The 16210-nt window shown below is 26.8% G+C and overlaps 1 protein-coding gene across 3 annotated transcripts in view; it reads left to right on the forward strand.

Moving 5' to 3' along the window:
- LOC107453470 (nuclear factor NF-kappa-B p100 subunit) overlaps positions 1 to 16210 on the forward strand; it is a 42146-nt gene that overhangs the window by 5407 nt on the left and 20529 nt on the right. Inside the window, exons 1-8 of one of the 3 annotated variants that reach the window (XM_087159739.1) lie at positions 1767 to 1892; positions 5986 to 6240; positions 7784 to 7884; positions 8560 to 8711; positions 9470 to 9549; positions 11586 to 11753; positions 13338 to 13442; positions 14868 to 14950. In XM_087159739.1, coding sequence (XP_087015865.1) covers positions 6033 to 6240; positions 7784 to 7884; positions 8560 to 8711; positions 9470 to 9549; positions 11586 to 11753; positions 13338 to 13442; positions 14868 to 14950 — 897 coding nt within the window. In that variant the 5' untranslated portion in view covers positions 1767 to 1892; positions 5986 to 6032. Of the gene's footprint in view, positions 1 to 1766; positions 2193 to 5985; positions 6241 to 7783; positions 7885 to 8559; positions 8712 to 9469; positions 9550 to 11585; positions 11754 to 13337; positions 13443 to 14867; positions 14951 to 16210 lie in introns of those variants that run through there. The other 2 variants (XM_087159738.1, XM_087159740.1) reach the window with 2 other exon arrangements.

The following is a 16210-nucleotide window of genomic DNA, read 5'->3' on the forward strand; positions in this document are numbered from 1 at the left end:
ATTGTGCTAAAAAGATTAATTTACATTTTAACATTAAATGTACATACAAAAGCAAAAAGAAAAGAACAAAAAAAACGTGAATAAAGCACAAATGAAATTACAGAAAATGGATACACTGTGGTTCGGTTCTATAAACAGAGTCATCAGAGTCTAAACACCAAACTATAACAGAGAAGGGAAGAGACAAAGACGTGTAAAGTGGTTTAACGAAGAACGTTCTTCGTTAAACCACTTTACACTGTACAGAAGAATAAGATAATATACGAAACATGAGTGAGGGGTTTGGCGGGAACCCCAAAGTACAAAAGATTAATTTCTAACTGTTGGGAAACGGTGGGATACTAGAAAGACCATAAGATAAATTATTAGAATTTTTTGAAATTTTGAATGATTTTCAAAAATCAAGTTCTGTTGATGGAGAGCAGTGTTAAATGATTTTAGCAGAAGAAAACTCAAATCTGTGTTTGGAATTCTAACCTTGCAGGGACCTTTTGTCCCTTCATTTTAAGTTCCTTCACAGTTTTTTCTTTTTTTTTACGTAGCGTTAAGTATACTGTATCTTTTTTGATTAAATTGTATATAACAATTGCTTATAATGAAAATTTCATTTGCTATTGTAAATTGTCTTGATAATGGACTTTTTTACTGTGCTTTTTTCCTAGCGATTTTGGATTCTTGTCCCTCAGAAAATGAGAGGGGGGGGGATGGCCACAATATGGAAAATTGGCACCAATAATTTAATAATTAATTGGAGAGAGTTTGAAAGTTCAGACCAAAATTTTAATTTCACTCTTTGTGTACTTTACTATATCTCTAAAACCATTAAATAAATTTTTTTAAAAATCTCACAATTGTAAAATTCGTTTACTTAAATATATTTCCAAATAATATATATTTTTTAAGATTTTTCATAATAAATTAATTTAATAATGGTCAGAACTTTAATGAATTGTAGGCATACAAATTTATATCTCATTTTAAATTACAGTCTACAAAATTTTCACGAAAGCTACTGATTAGTTACTGAGTAATAAAATTTCAAAAAAAGTCATATTTGTAAAATGTTATTTCCTAAAACCGATTTTTTTTCCCACCGTTTCGGCTGGAATTGTGAATTTTGCCCTTTAAAATAACCTAGCTAAAACTAATGTAAAAATAAGTGTTCTTTACAGCTCCAAGTTTTTCTTGCATTATTTAGCTAAATAATTTTCTAAAAAAAATATTTTTTTTTTAAATGTGAAACAAATTATTTGGGATAGAATTATTTTTGGATAAATGAATTTTATAGAATTACATATTCCCTTTAACTTTTACGCTGTAACTTAAAACAATAAGTATATTCGTATTAATTACAAATTAGTATTATTATTACAAATTAATGTTTTTATTGTCTACCACCAAGTTAATATAATTATTACTTGAATTTTTCCCATTGTTAATTAATTTGAATTGTGATAATAAACTAAAAAGTTCCATGATAAACTAAATTTAAATTGTATAGAAAAGAAATTCTTTGTTTGAATTAATAAATACTTTACTAACCAAACTTCTTACAAAAAAAATAAATACATAAATAAATAATAAAGATTTTTTATTTCAATTTCTCTGCTTTAATATTTTTTTATCTTAAAGTAATTACAAACAAATTTTCAGCATAAAATAACATAAATACCATTTTTGTTTTGAATTTATGCATTATATATAACTATAAGAACATAAAAACATGATTTTTCTCCCAGGTTAAAAATTTTCAAACGAAACCAATAAGCAAACCGAAACTTTAGCGAGGACGGGACAGAGCTGTGATTGGTTAGAGTACATCACGAGATACAGTGAAAATATCAAATGTAAACAAACATTTTATTATGAAGATGCACGCAGGCTCGGGAACGGTAAATTCCCCTTTTTCCAAATAATCTTTCAATACATTTTGATAAGCTAACTTTGTAGAAATATAAGATATAATTCTCAACTTAGAAGATATTCTTTGGAGCAAAGTATTCATAAAATAATTTAGTTTTAAATAACCGTCTCAAAAGATTACTAGTTTGTTTATAAGGCCTAATATTATTTTATTTATAAGTGTTGCTCTCTGAGGATGAAAATGTGATATGTATATTTAAAATTGAAAAAGTTATGATCACGAAAATTAGCTATTTATAACTGGTCTTCATATGTATACTAATTTCACAGTAAGTTTGTTTCTATTCACTTTTTATTTTCCCTTTGCTGACACTTAATATTGATACCCTCTCTATTCACGTTCTTGTTAGTATACATGCATTCGAACTTCATTGTATGAATGTAAGGAATACGAAAGTAGCACCAAAACAGATGGAGACAAACACAATTTTTTCTCAAAATAATATTTTACTATTTGTTATGATTTATTAATCATCACTCTTCCTATGAATTATGGAGTTAAAAAAAAATTAAGATTGGATTAAAAGTTTTAAAAAATTAATCACAATTATAAATCAAAGAAATTTTTCTTGCAAATTGCTTTTTCGAGAAATTTTTTTTTTCTGCTGCTGTTTTTTGACAGTTTATTTATTTAATTTTGTCAATAATAGCATGTGAAAAACTAAAAAAAAAATATATACCTATATACAACATAAAAAAAGGCATTATTCAAAACCCCAACATTTTTTTACTTAAGTTTTTTTGGGTGTAAAAATAACTTATTGGTGCCTTAGGGATGTAGTTAGTGTATAAACCGGTACCATATTGAAAAAGCTCCTGACTTATTTTCTTAGCCACTTCCATTATTCAAGGTGTTATTGCCAAATTTCAATATTGCTTTTGTTGCTTCGATATTAGTGAGATTGTCTTTTTGTTTTTTTCTAGAAATTTTGCACAGACAATTGCATTTTATTTTATTTTTCATGGAAGAAAACAAATTCTCCTTCTATAAATATCTCGGAGAAAAGTTTAGTTATTTAACCAAAAAATATGGGGGAAATATTTACTTTGACCTTTAGGTATTGAAAAGTACCATATTTTTACTAAAAAAAATTGTTTTTCATTTTTGAAGTCTTTGTCATTAGCTATGTAGGTTACAAGTAAATATCAGTTCATAATTTTTTACCTTTATGATATACAACAAACAAATTTTAATTTTTATAAACTCTTGTTTAGCATCTGTTTCGCAAAATAGTTTTTATTTCTTTTTGTATTGAGCATGGTTGTTTTAACTTTCATTTACTCTTGAATTAAATAATAATATGCACCTCGCATATAAAATTATTTTGACAGATCATGATACGAAAATATCCCAATAGAAATTTAAAACAATAATATTAAAATAAATGAGCTGATGATGAATATAGGGAAGATGACTTTAAAAACAAAGCACACATTAATAAACTAATTGGCGTAGTTGTAATATAAAGTAATAATAAAATTTATTCTGGTTGTATTTCACACATTAACACCCATATTCAAAAATGGGAGCATGTGAAAATTGCTCTCATTTAGAATGTGGATTTATATGCTTACATTTAAACTAAGTGAACAACTTTAACCACTTTAAGTTAAAAAGAAACAACGTTCGCATAATCACTTATATAAAAAAATTTACTATCAATATTTTATGGTAAATACAAATGATTTGCTTAATCTAGAATAACATAAATTATGAATTCATATTAATATGATTGTTTACCTTTATAATAAAAAATCCCATGTGTCCTGAAAGGAAAAGTGGCAAGTCAATAAAAATTTGGAAGAAACCAGGTCTGCAGTATGGGGTAATATTTGAAGGGTTCCAAATGCTTTTCTTAAAAATTTTTGATCATAAATATAATAATATAATTTCCGATCTTGAAATATTTAAGAGGGGTGTGGACCCCTCACAACTGCGTCTTTAGAAATATAACTTTCTGTACGCAATAAATCGTTATTAAAAATTGAATTTTCAGAGGATATTTCTGTATCGTGATCTGTCGCGCTAACTACAATCGCCAAGGTGCCAAATAGATTTTAAACTTGCGAATTTTTTTAAAAAAAAAAACATGCACATGTGTTTGCCTGGGGTGGCTATGAGTTATACCTTTCGAGTTGGTCCCTTTCTGTGATGTTATTTTAGTTTCTCGCGGGCCACTGCCCGAAAGTTTACAAGACTTGGCGATTATTCTGCCTCAGCTCACAATACGGAAATCTCCCCAATTTTCAAATAGCAATGATATAAAAAGTGCTATTTTAAAAGGAATGAATTCGTGTGTACAGGGGTCTGTCTATGTTTTTCCGAGAGGTATCTTCTATTTTGTTAAAATTTAGACATACTTTGTGAAAATTGAAAATTATGTTACAAAATCAAAACATAAATATGGTAAAAATATGGATTTATTGTTTTCTTACGGGATTCAAAAGTAAAATTTTAAGAAATTTTTTTGTGTGAATTTCCTAAAGTTGAATTTGTGAAGGTAGTAAATTTGGCCTGGACGGACCCCTAATGTATATCAAGTAAATCTTCATTTTGATCTACCACTATCAAAATGAGCCAATCTACCACTAAATTGTTAAAAAATATGCAATTTCTTGATTACAGATATAAATTATGGGCTTTAAATTCTTATTTTTATTGTTGTGTCACATTTTATCTCAAGGAGATAAAAGCTAATCATGAAATAATTGTGTTACCAGTTATTCTTTCTTTCAGGGCCCACACGGTCATTAAAATAAATTAAAAAATTATGTCTAAAAAAAGAAAATAAATTCTTTTTTAATAAATTTGCATTCACCACCACAATTTTTCCAAATAAATATATTTAGTAGCTAACTCCATAGATTTAATTTTAAAATGAAAGCTAACAAATAAGAAATTTATTACAATATGGATCATGTTTTAAATTTTTTAAAAACTATATAAACTCACTCCTTTCTTTGTTTATTTGAAAGAAAGATCATCTCTAATCTTAGTCGGATTTGGGAGGAACCATATTAAGTTTAATTTCTGTCTTTAAAAGCGTATTTCTATCAAGGCAAACAAAACTTTAAAAAATTTTAATACGTACGAGCTAAATGGAGAAAAAAAATATATTATTTCCAGGAATAACATACTTGATAAAACAATTTCACTTATTGAAGCCAAATATCTAAATAGGAGCACACTTCCTTTCTCTTTCTCTAGAGATAAAAGAAAAGAAAACTTACTACCACTTTCTATTTAATTTATTAATTTGGGGTTAAGATTTACTTCATCACTCCGATTAATAACGTGAATAACGTAAAAAATCTTGCCACCACTTTCTATTTATCTGGGGTAAGATTTATTTATCCATATATATGTAGGGAAGTAAAAAGAGTTGCATTTGCTTATTGGTGATTGATTCCTTGCTTTGGTGTTTAAAAAAAATTTGACGAAAGATTTGATTAAGTCAAAATATAAATAAGATTTTTTGTGCAATTTCTTAGTATTTAAATCAACAGCACCAGTTGATAGAACTAAAATAAATTAAAAATATTTTAGGATATGCATTTTAAGAGTTTAGGTCAAGTTTTGGTCACTTTCACACTCCCTACTCCCTTTTCATTCTACCCTAGGCTGTAAATTAATTTAATGTAATGTAAGTCTGTATAGTGGAACTTGCTATTTCATTTGGCATGAACAGATGCCGTATGAAAATTCCTTTTTTTATTCTCAGCTTTTCATGAGAAAATAATTTTCTGAGGTGAAATAATGAATATTTTAATATTTTTATTCTTGCACTAGAAATAAAATATAATAACTCTAAAATGTTTTTTTTTTTAATTAATTGTTGCAACTATAAAAATTTACTGTCATTTAATCACTTAAATTTCTAATCTGACGATCATCAATAACAGAAAAATGGAGTAATGTTAAATTTTACTTTATAATATTGTAATAATTTAAAAAAGCCAATTTTATGGTTACATTTAGAGATGCTGAGAATAATAGGGACAAAATTATTAACCTAGTAACATTTTTCTAGTTGCATACTTAATATTTAACTTTTTTTTCAGGCTTACAGTCATTTTCACATGCATACAGTTAGATAAACCATCACATCATGACTACTAACAGTGTTATAGTGACTACAAATGGCTATCAGCAGCATTATGAATTATTAAATGGCAATGAACTTCTGTCGCTGTCTCCAGTTGAAATTGAGTACCAGTCTGAGAATTCCTCTTCATTATCATATACTGATCTATCGTGTTCAACAAGTATGGACATTCCAAGTCCATCTACTGCATCTTTGAGCTCTACAGCTTCTAGTAAGTATTTCATTGCTTCTTAGATAATTAAGTGCAAGACATTTCACACCATTCTTATAGGAAGTTCCAATTAAAACATTTCTTAAATTAAAATGCTTACCTCAGAGCTGTAGTGAGGATGAGTTTTGGATAAAAGGAGTCGTGCAGACACTAAACACATCTGACTCCAGTTTTTGTTGGACAGTTTAAATTTCAATTTTTTTTTGTGTGATATACAAATTAAGAAGACAAAGGAAGCCATGTATGAACTTTCACTAAGAATGAAATTGTTCTCAGAACAGTCTGACTGCAGACATTGCAACTGATTCTCTGTCACTCTCTTCCTACGTTATATTAGATTTTGAGAACTATTTAGTTAATGTTGAAAAGGGTACAGCAAAGCGAATGAAAATAAAAAACCAAGAGCCTTTATCTATGAAAATGGGGGGAATACAAACAAGGTTTCTATGCAGCCCTTACATAAATAAAAAAAAATAAGATTGTTCTTGCTAGACAACTCTTTTAGAACTTATACAAATCTATCCTGAGAAGTTAAAATAAGTAGCCCTAACAGTAACAGCTTTTCCACACTCTCAAGTTAGTGCGAGAAGACTATTATCAGCTCTGAAGTTAATCAAATCAGATCTACGATCCCCTTTCAAAACGGATCTACATACTTCTATCAAAGAAGATCTTGCTGAAGTTATACTGTTTCTTAGAAATTACTAATGCCAGTTTTTTGCATTTCTAATTAATATAAATAATCTGCTGTGTCATAAATTTTTTTTCTGTAGCATATAATATTTATTTTATATTTAAAGAAATTTTTTAACACATGCTTGTATGTATGTGTTTTATATGAGGAAATTGGAGTCTTTAAGTTTAGAAATCCATAAGTCTGAATCGATCATTTTCCCCACCGACTCCACAGCCCTTGATTTGTCTAAAATATTGACTTAATAGTATTAACTTCTTCTATAAAGCTAGGCAACATGAATAAAAGTGCAAACAAAATCACAAAAGCATAGTAAAAATATTTTAGTTTCAGTTCCATAAGGAAACCCTTCTTCAGCATAGAAATGCAGAATGGGAGGCAAATAGAAGATCTATGTAACATAATTCTATAAACAATAATTCTCCATATACCTCATTACCAACCAAGCAAAAATTGATGAATTTGCTTGACAACTGCCTTTTTTATTTAGTTTATAGACTAACTTCATTATTTTTTAAACAATTTAAATTGAGCTTTATATTAGGGTTTTTGAAAACCCAAATTGTTAATTTCTTTACATATTTGTCTTCCATTTATTTAAGTTTCTGTGCCTGTTATTTCTTACATTTAAATTTTGGATGGAATTCTCTACAAAATTTAGTATTTCATTCTGTTCAAAAGCTTTAATGTTAAAAATATTAAGAAAGAAAAAAAATTTCATGTTTGTTTAGCTATATATTGTATTAAATTTCTTGCTGTCTGGTTTGCAAGCTTTGTCAATTGAAATTCTACCTTACTTCCTGTTTAAATTATCTAAACCTGTTTAACATTATCCCATGTATGTTTTAGATTATCCTGAATTAACCATAGAGGAAGAGTTAAAAGATCAGCTTCGTTTTCGTTATAAGAGTGAAAAAGGCTGTCACGGAGGTTTAAAACCAATTATCAAAGTAAGGTTTTTATTGTTTATTTCCTGATACTTATTTTATAGATGTTAACGATTTATAAGACTAGGTAGACTCATCCAAACGGGATTTTTCTTATGGGCAGTGCATCTGTTAGTATTTATTTATTTATTTGAAATACTCAATTTAATTTAAATCATTTTCTTTAGTGGACTGTTGATTACTATTTAAGAAAACATTGAACTAAGCTTGTATTTTAAGAGTCTTTTATATAACAAAGTATTTATTAGATTTAACTGCAAGGGCAGAATTATGTGTAAATTCAGCAATCACAACAAGTAATGGATGTTATAATGTTTAAAAAAATACATATGTATATTTTTAGCAAAAGTAATGACACAATATTGTTAAAAAAATATTGTAAGATATTTTCTTTTTAGTTGTCACTTCTTACAGTAAAAAATTGCTTACACTAATTCTTATTGATCAAAATATAAAACAAATGGAAGTGTCAAAATAAGGATTGGGTATTATTAGTGCTATGTCAAAAACAAAATAAAGGAAATCTATCTACCTATTCCTTAAATTAAAGTGAAATTAAGAATTTCTAGCTACTTCATGAAACATTTGTTTGCCATTCCTTAAAATATTTCTCTGTTTTTATTTATTAAATATACTTTTTATATCTTTTCAAAATTTTATTGTTAATACATTTTTCAGTTACATAAATATGAAAGTTATCAAAACATATGGATTAAAGTTACCCTTTATACTTGCGGAAATAATCCAACATTACATGTTTTGGAACTTGATGGGAAAGATTGCAAGGATGGAGTTGGTTGGAAGCAACTTTCTAAGGATTTCATAGCAAAGTAACTAATTTAATATTTATTTATTTTTTGAAAAAAAGCTATTTTCTGATATTTATTGTATTATTAACTATGTTTTAATTAACTAAGTTATGTCAACTTACTGTAAAACAACAAACCAAATACAATCTCTAATTTCAATTTTGCCAAATCAAACCTGTTAAAAGGTTATAATGCTGAGTACTCATTTGTCTGACCATCTGCTTAATGATACTTCAATAATTGCTGTGAAGTTCCATATAATGATACTTCTATAAACAAAAAATTTTATGTGGTTTAAAAACTCATAATTTTTTAAAAATTTTAAGTATTTAAAGTTAAACTTAGTAACAAAACGTGTTTGTGTAATTATGAACATATTTAATTAATAAATAATTATAAACATTTAATATTTTGTTGCAATTAATAAAACAAGTATGGAAAACGGATTTTCTAACTCTTATTATATTTCTTAAAACCTCTTCAGAGGCATAAGTGCGGAGCTTTGCTCTAGCACTGTTGTTGCATACTTTGAAACTCATAGTTTTATGACTATATACAAATTTAAAGTAAAGGTGTGAAGTTAACATTTTAATAAATATAAAAATTTTGTAAACAAGAGGCAAACATTATTGCTGTCTCTTGTTTAGTAAATTGGGGTTTCCATTTACAAGTTTTTTTGTAAAATGAAACTCTTACTATTTGGACTATTAATTAATGACTTATTATTCTAAATTTGATAAAAAATTTCATTTTATAAGTTATAATAATTATTGTTTCAGATTCTCTTCCCTGTCTATATGTATGAGAAAAAAAGATGAAGTTTCTGAATTATTGAAAGGAAGAATAAAACAGAAATATAGTAAGTTGTAAACAATAGATATGTGTGCTGAGCAAAAAAAAAGTAGGCAGTGAATGATATTTGATCTTTCTGTTCTACTCTGACTGAACTTTCTCATGCTAAATCGAAATCTTTCAGGAATATACCAAAAATAATTATTACAGACCATACTTTATGTTACCTTCTCAGGCACTAAAACATACTTTTTTTGGCCCTAAAAATGTAGGGAATAGATATAATCTATGAAATGAGGTCCTAATAGTTTAGTCAAAAAAGTAGTCTTAATTTTTTAGTCTCATTATATTAATCTCAATTTTTACTTACAGTTCAAAGATATTTGAAAGTGACAATCAAATAATTAGATTAAAAATTATTTGAAAGAATCTTATTTTTTTAGGGTAAATCATATTTTTATTTGGTATTTTATTTCACCTTATCTATAATTTTTTTACCTCTGGTATATAACCACAATTATTATAAGGAACATAATTTGCTGAAAATCAGAAAATATTGTCAAAATTATTAATTATTTTATTACTTATCTAAACAGTCAAATACAGGAACTTTTTGCTTTTAGTATATTATCAAAACAAATCTGTTTCTCGGTTATTTAACTAAGCAACACTGCTCAAAAGGAAACATTTAATGTAAAATGGTGAGAAAGAAAATCTTGATTAATTTTAAATTCTGTGGAGCATGCTATATTTTTTTGCATTATGTATTTTATTATTGATTTCATTATTACAGTACAGTTTTGTTACACAATATAATTTGAAAAATAATTACTGAGACACACTTATTTTACTAAATCATGTTATTTTTTATTTCAGTTATTAAAGCCTCTAATGTTTATCTTTTATAGTTTGGATTATAAGAAATGAAAGTCTATAATTATTTTGAAAGAGTCCCATTTACTAATGCTTTACTTTTTAATAGTTACTTTTATCTATTCATTCCAGTTTGCTCTGCTCCTTGCTCACTATTGTTCACTAATGCATAAAATATCTCAAAAGCTAATGTCTTCATCAGTAACATTTATGTATCAAAATGTCACTTGAACATTTTTTTTTTTTTTAAATGTGTAAAATGTAATATTTTTTCATTGAATGATTTTTGTATTATAAGAATGAGAAGCATCTTATGACCCTATTTTCACAAAAGAAAAGAAAGGATCCCAGCAAGAAGACCTCAATTTAATGCTTATTTTAGCTTCATAAAATAATTAGATCTTTTATAATTTTATAGAATTGAAACTTTTCACGAAAAGTCCAGGCAACCTCCTAATTTATTAGAATTTGTGCCAAAAACTATTATTTCTTGATGATGCCTTTAAAAATTCTAAATATGACCCCTTCATTGTCAACATGGCATCTCACAGGTTTGGCTTTTTCGTGCTCGTTTGGGCAATGTCGCTTGCTATGTGGCTAAGAGAAAAATTGCATCATTGAAATTGAATTTGTCGCTACTTACACGTCTCTTTAAATCTTGTGATTATTTTTGTATTTCTGAATATTGCTGAGAGATGGTGCAACTCGCCCTATTTTCTTTACAATTTTCTCTGAGAGATTTCCCACCTTTAATTGAAATCAAAATCATTTTGTAGTTTCTGTAATTTTGCTTTCATTACTATTACTGTTGAGTGTCAAAATAGCTATGATGTATAAGGTTGGAAAGTTATTTAGGTTGAAAAATTATTAAGGTAAGGTTGGAACAATGTTTTTCAAGATATTTTTTGTCTAATTTTAATAATTATTTTATGTAGTATGTCTTAAATGCCTTAAAGCAATAGAGTTAAGAGTTTTGAATGCATTACAGGGAAAACTGGAGATCAATGGATGGGACATCATATATTTCACCACCAATAGGTCAAGCAAAAAAACTGCTTCCGGACAAAAATATTTTGCTTTTTCGAATTTAGAATGAAACACATATTAATTTTTAGCAATTAAAAAGAATGCTTTTTTTGAGTCGGGAATTCTAATAAAAATCCAACAGAAAAGGTGTCAGTTATGTTTTGAAATGTATGACTCTTGATCAAACTGACTTTATCTTTTTAGAGGAACAAAAAAGAAGAATAAGTGACAAGGAAATAGAAAAAGAAATCCAAGAAAAAATGAAAACATTCAATTTAAATAGTGGTTTGCTTTATTTTGAAGCATTTTATGACAAAGATGAAAAACAACGTGTATGTGAAGGAATCTTTTCACAACCAGTTTACAATCAAAGTAAGTATAGTTCAGAACCGGCTTTATTTTATAATATTTTAAATCAGACTCTGAGTACCATATGTCATGTGGTAATAATTTTTTTGAAACAAAGATATATTAACCTGTTAAGAAATGTCTAAGTAACATACCTTAACATTTTTGCATAAATTATTCATTAATCTCAATTTTTACTTTATTTTACATCTGCCTGCTTTGTGTGTTGTTCTTAATTAGCAAATTACTTGTATAATGTATGAAGACAAACCGACATTATTTGATAAAGTGATCTATACCAAAATTTTAATTTTATTTAAGACACTGAAAACGAAATTTTAATTATTTTATTGTAAAACAATAACATTTTTATAACTTTAACTGTTTTACTAAAAAAATTGTTTTCAGAAAAAATAACTTTGGTTTTTGTAGAAAATTTAATTGGAGATTTAAAAAGTTTATTTTTATTAGATTCTTTTAATATTTTCTTTATATATAAGTTAATAAATTTTAATATAAATAACCATGCCACAAATTGTCATTTGGTGAGTCTAAAAATGTACATCTATGATAAATTGTGGTGTGAGTCTTTTGGGGTCTGGTACATTGTACTGGCCCTCCTTTGCCTGACAGCTCAGTTCTCTGACAGGCGTTCTTACTCAACAACTCATTTGTTTGATAATGCATTTGCTTAACAAAAAAATTTACTAAATCTCTAACCGATTGTCAGGTGTAACTAATGGGATTAATCATTAATTTTTGAAAAATACTGATTTTGAACTTTTAAGTACAACTCTCTATTGCTGCCACCTTCCCCCCCTTGTTGGGGCATCTCATCTGAGTATTTATGCTATATAAAAATGCTATTGTGCTATATAAATTAAAAAGGAACAAATTCAAGTACATCATGGATCAGAGGATGTCATTATTAGTAGACCTCTTTCGCCACCCATTTCCACTACAGTTGCAGATAGAAACAATTGTACAACTATGGGCTGTTTGTGTGATATCACTCACAATATTCCGTTGTAATATGATTATATTGTGGAGAATCCATTATAAACAAGAGTCCAAAAAGGCAAATAAAAATGTCGAGAGAAAAAATTTGAAAAAAGGATTAAAAAATGAAAAAGAAAAAATTAAAATACAAGACGACTTAAAAAAACGTAATAAAAAATTTATATACAAAAAGCATTTTAAAACAAAAAAAATTAAAAAGAAGTGAAAAACAAAAGTAATAATAAAAAAACTTTTTATGCTGCCAATAATTAACTACAGTCCTTAAAAAATCAGAGAGAAAGATCTGCGACATAAACAGTCATTAAATATCGCTTGCACTTTCCTAATGTAAGTAGCCCAGCCTTATTTAAAAGGTTAATCAGTTGCCAACAGAAAATACTCATTTCCTTACATGACAGCCCTGCCATGCGAACGGGGAGATGTAAATTGTTGCTCTAGTTAAAAAGAAATTGTTGGAAAAATAAGTTGTCAGGCAAACATGCGTGTTCGAAACAGGGTCAGGCATTTAAGTTGCAGAGCAAGATGACCAGATTCGGTCTTTTGAAGCTGATAATTTCTATAAAAAAAAAATTTTTTTTTTTTTTTTAGAATGTACCCTTGCTGGAGAATTAAAGATAACACGATTGTCTAATTACTCTGGAACAACAAAAGGAAATGAAGATATGATATTGCTGTGTGAAAAAATCCGTAAAGGTATTATTCTTAACTTATTTCCTTTTTCATGTGTTGTCTTAGATTTTAAAAATTGCCACACAAATACAAATTATTTATGCTCACAGTAACACTTTTGTAAAACCTCTGCTTTTTTGTATTAATTTAAAAACTTCAAAATACTTTTGCTTCTTTGTGATGCATTGTCAGAAATTAGTTATTTTATCCTATTCATGCAAAGTTTTTGATAATATTTTTATATTTTGTTGATAATATATATAGAGAGGGAGAGAGAAAGAGAAAATTTTATTAGTGCACATATGTGAAATGGGATTTTGTTTTTTAAAAAAAAGTGCTTAAATTATTTTATGATGGCTTAAAAAGTGCTTATTTATCGTTGAAAAGTTTTGTTGTGCACGCTGGGTGAAAATCAGGGTTGTGGTGATTTAAATGAACTGATTTTAAATAAAATCATTGAAAATAAATTCACAAAAAAATTGGTTTTTGTTATAGTTGAATAAAATTATTTATTCAACTACAAAAAAAAAAAAAAAAATTTAAATTGAAAAATATTGAACATCAGAAACTGCATACATATTTATTCTGTTAAATTTATGTTACTAGCTAATATCTTTATATTTGAGAATAAATTGAAAATATTATAGATTTATCTGTTATCAGCACCAATGATTTCTTGCTTATTTTAAATTAAAATATATTTTATGTTGTTAAAGGAATATAGTAAATTTTAGACAGAAGTTGCAAACTTTACCTCTTTCATTTTCATTCACATTGCTGCAGCACATAAAGACAAATATTTCATTCAAAATTCTCTTTATTCTTACCCTTGTGTATAGACATAAACATATAAAAAAAACTTATATTAGTTTATTTTTCTGCTAATTGTAGATAAGTATGTTATAGGAGGAGAAGATGACTAACTTTATTCAAAAATAAAATATTAATAAGTTGTACAACAGATAAAGTGTGACTAACTATAAAAACTAAGAGTTTTAATTAAGAAAGGTATAAATTGTTTACTAGTCTGTTTTAATACTGAACACCTAACTTAATACATAATGCTTAACTTTTTGTCAAAAAAAATTAATCATTAACATCTCTATGAGCATCTCTATGAGTCTGAACATCTCTATTAAACATCACAAGACACAGATTTTTGTATAAAATCATCTATGAATAAAATCATGTGTATTTTGTGACTGTGTTGAACATTGTAGAAATGTGAAATAATTTCTCTATGGTAACGGGGAAGACAGCCAAGTTGAATTTCAGCGGACTTGTAAAGGTCTTATTGTGTTCTATTGACACGTGATTAAGTAAATTCAGCTTTTTTTTCTTAGAAATGAGCTTTAACCTTTTTGGATTGTCTGTATTTCGAACTGTCATAGTCATTGCTACTTTATAAATTACATATGATATATTATTTATTATTGGTGTATTTTTTAGATGACATTGAAATCATTTTTTCCTGTAAGAATATGAATTGGGAAGAAAAAGCGCCATTTAATCCTGCTGATGTCCATCATCAGGTTAATATAAATATTTAGAAAATAAATTGAAGTTGTTTGCTTTATTTATTAATTTAAGACATTTATTTTGTAATTTTTGTTTTAAGAATTTAAAAATAAAATTATTTTCTTGTCTGCAAAGTAAAAGATACAATAATCATTTTTTTATCCTCTGTTGGACAACCTGTTAAAAAAAATTTATTTATTATCAGACATTTTGTAATTCTATTACTATCTTTTATTTTATTTTGTCACAAAAATACAAGCATTTGTGGTGTTATTAGAAAATATTTTTGTTTCTGCTTTCAAAAACATCTCTAAGGATGTCAAATTGGAGAAAAATTTTACTGAATTATTCTCCTTTATTTTCTTGAACTATTAAATGATCTGTCACAATAAGCAACTGAATTTAATCATTAATTTTGTTCTATTCGAGGTTCTATCCATGTCTGAAAAATCTCTAATTGTCAGAAAACTTGGTTTTGGTAACAAAAAAAAAATCAGAGAAAATAGAATTTTTCATTTAAAACATGGAAAAATCCTGCAACAAACCTAATAAATAACTGCTCTTAAAATTTACGGTAATATCATGTAGCCAGTGTAGTTTAGCACAAATAAAACAAACTTTCATTTCTATTATTTTTTGTAAAAAGCCCTTTCTTGTTTCAAGCTTTTTTCTTATATAAAGGTATGTGATTTCTCTAAGAATTAAAGTTATTCCTGGAATCTCTAGATTGTTGATTCATAGACTTCTGCATATTTAAAATCTAAATTTCAATTACGAAACTTCCACAAAATTTTGCTGATGAGGCATTTTTTCCTTATTTTTTTACCGCCCTTTGAGTAATCACTTTCAAATTCGCTGGATGGGCGAGGATTCCCTCATATTTTCATGCGATATTTAAACTATTACTTTTAATTTTCTTTTATTGACGGTTATTACTTTTAATTTTCATATGGTTTTTAAAATCTTGCTATTTTTTAATTTCATTGTAAATCTGTGTGGTTTCATAGTCGAAAAGATTTTGGCTGTTATCGTCTCTAATTTCACTATTTTTGAAATCCTGTTTTTTTAATGAAATTATAAATTGTAAAATACAAATAAAGGAGGAATATGCTTTTTTTTAAAGATAATAACATTTCATTATATATTTAATTATATGATAATATTTCATTATATATTTAAATATATAATTTTTATATTTTGCTGTTAAAAAATTTATTTTAATTCGAAACTTTTTTTTTTTTTTTGTCTTTCTCCCTATAAATTTTATAATTTTT

The sequence above is a fragment of the Parasteatoda tepidariorum genome, chromosome 3 (assembly GCF_982258835.1).
Source record: "Parasteatoda tepidariorum strain Cologne lab strain chromosome 3, Ptep-v5.0, whole genome shotgun sequence".
Classification (NCBI taxonomy): Eukaryota; Metazoa; Arthropoda; class Arachnida; order Araneae; family Theridiidae; genus Parasteatoda; species Parasteatoda tepidariorum.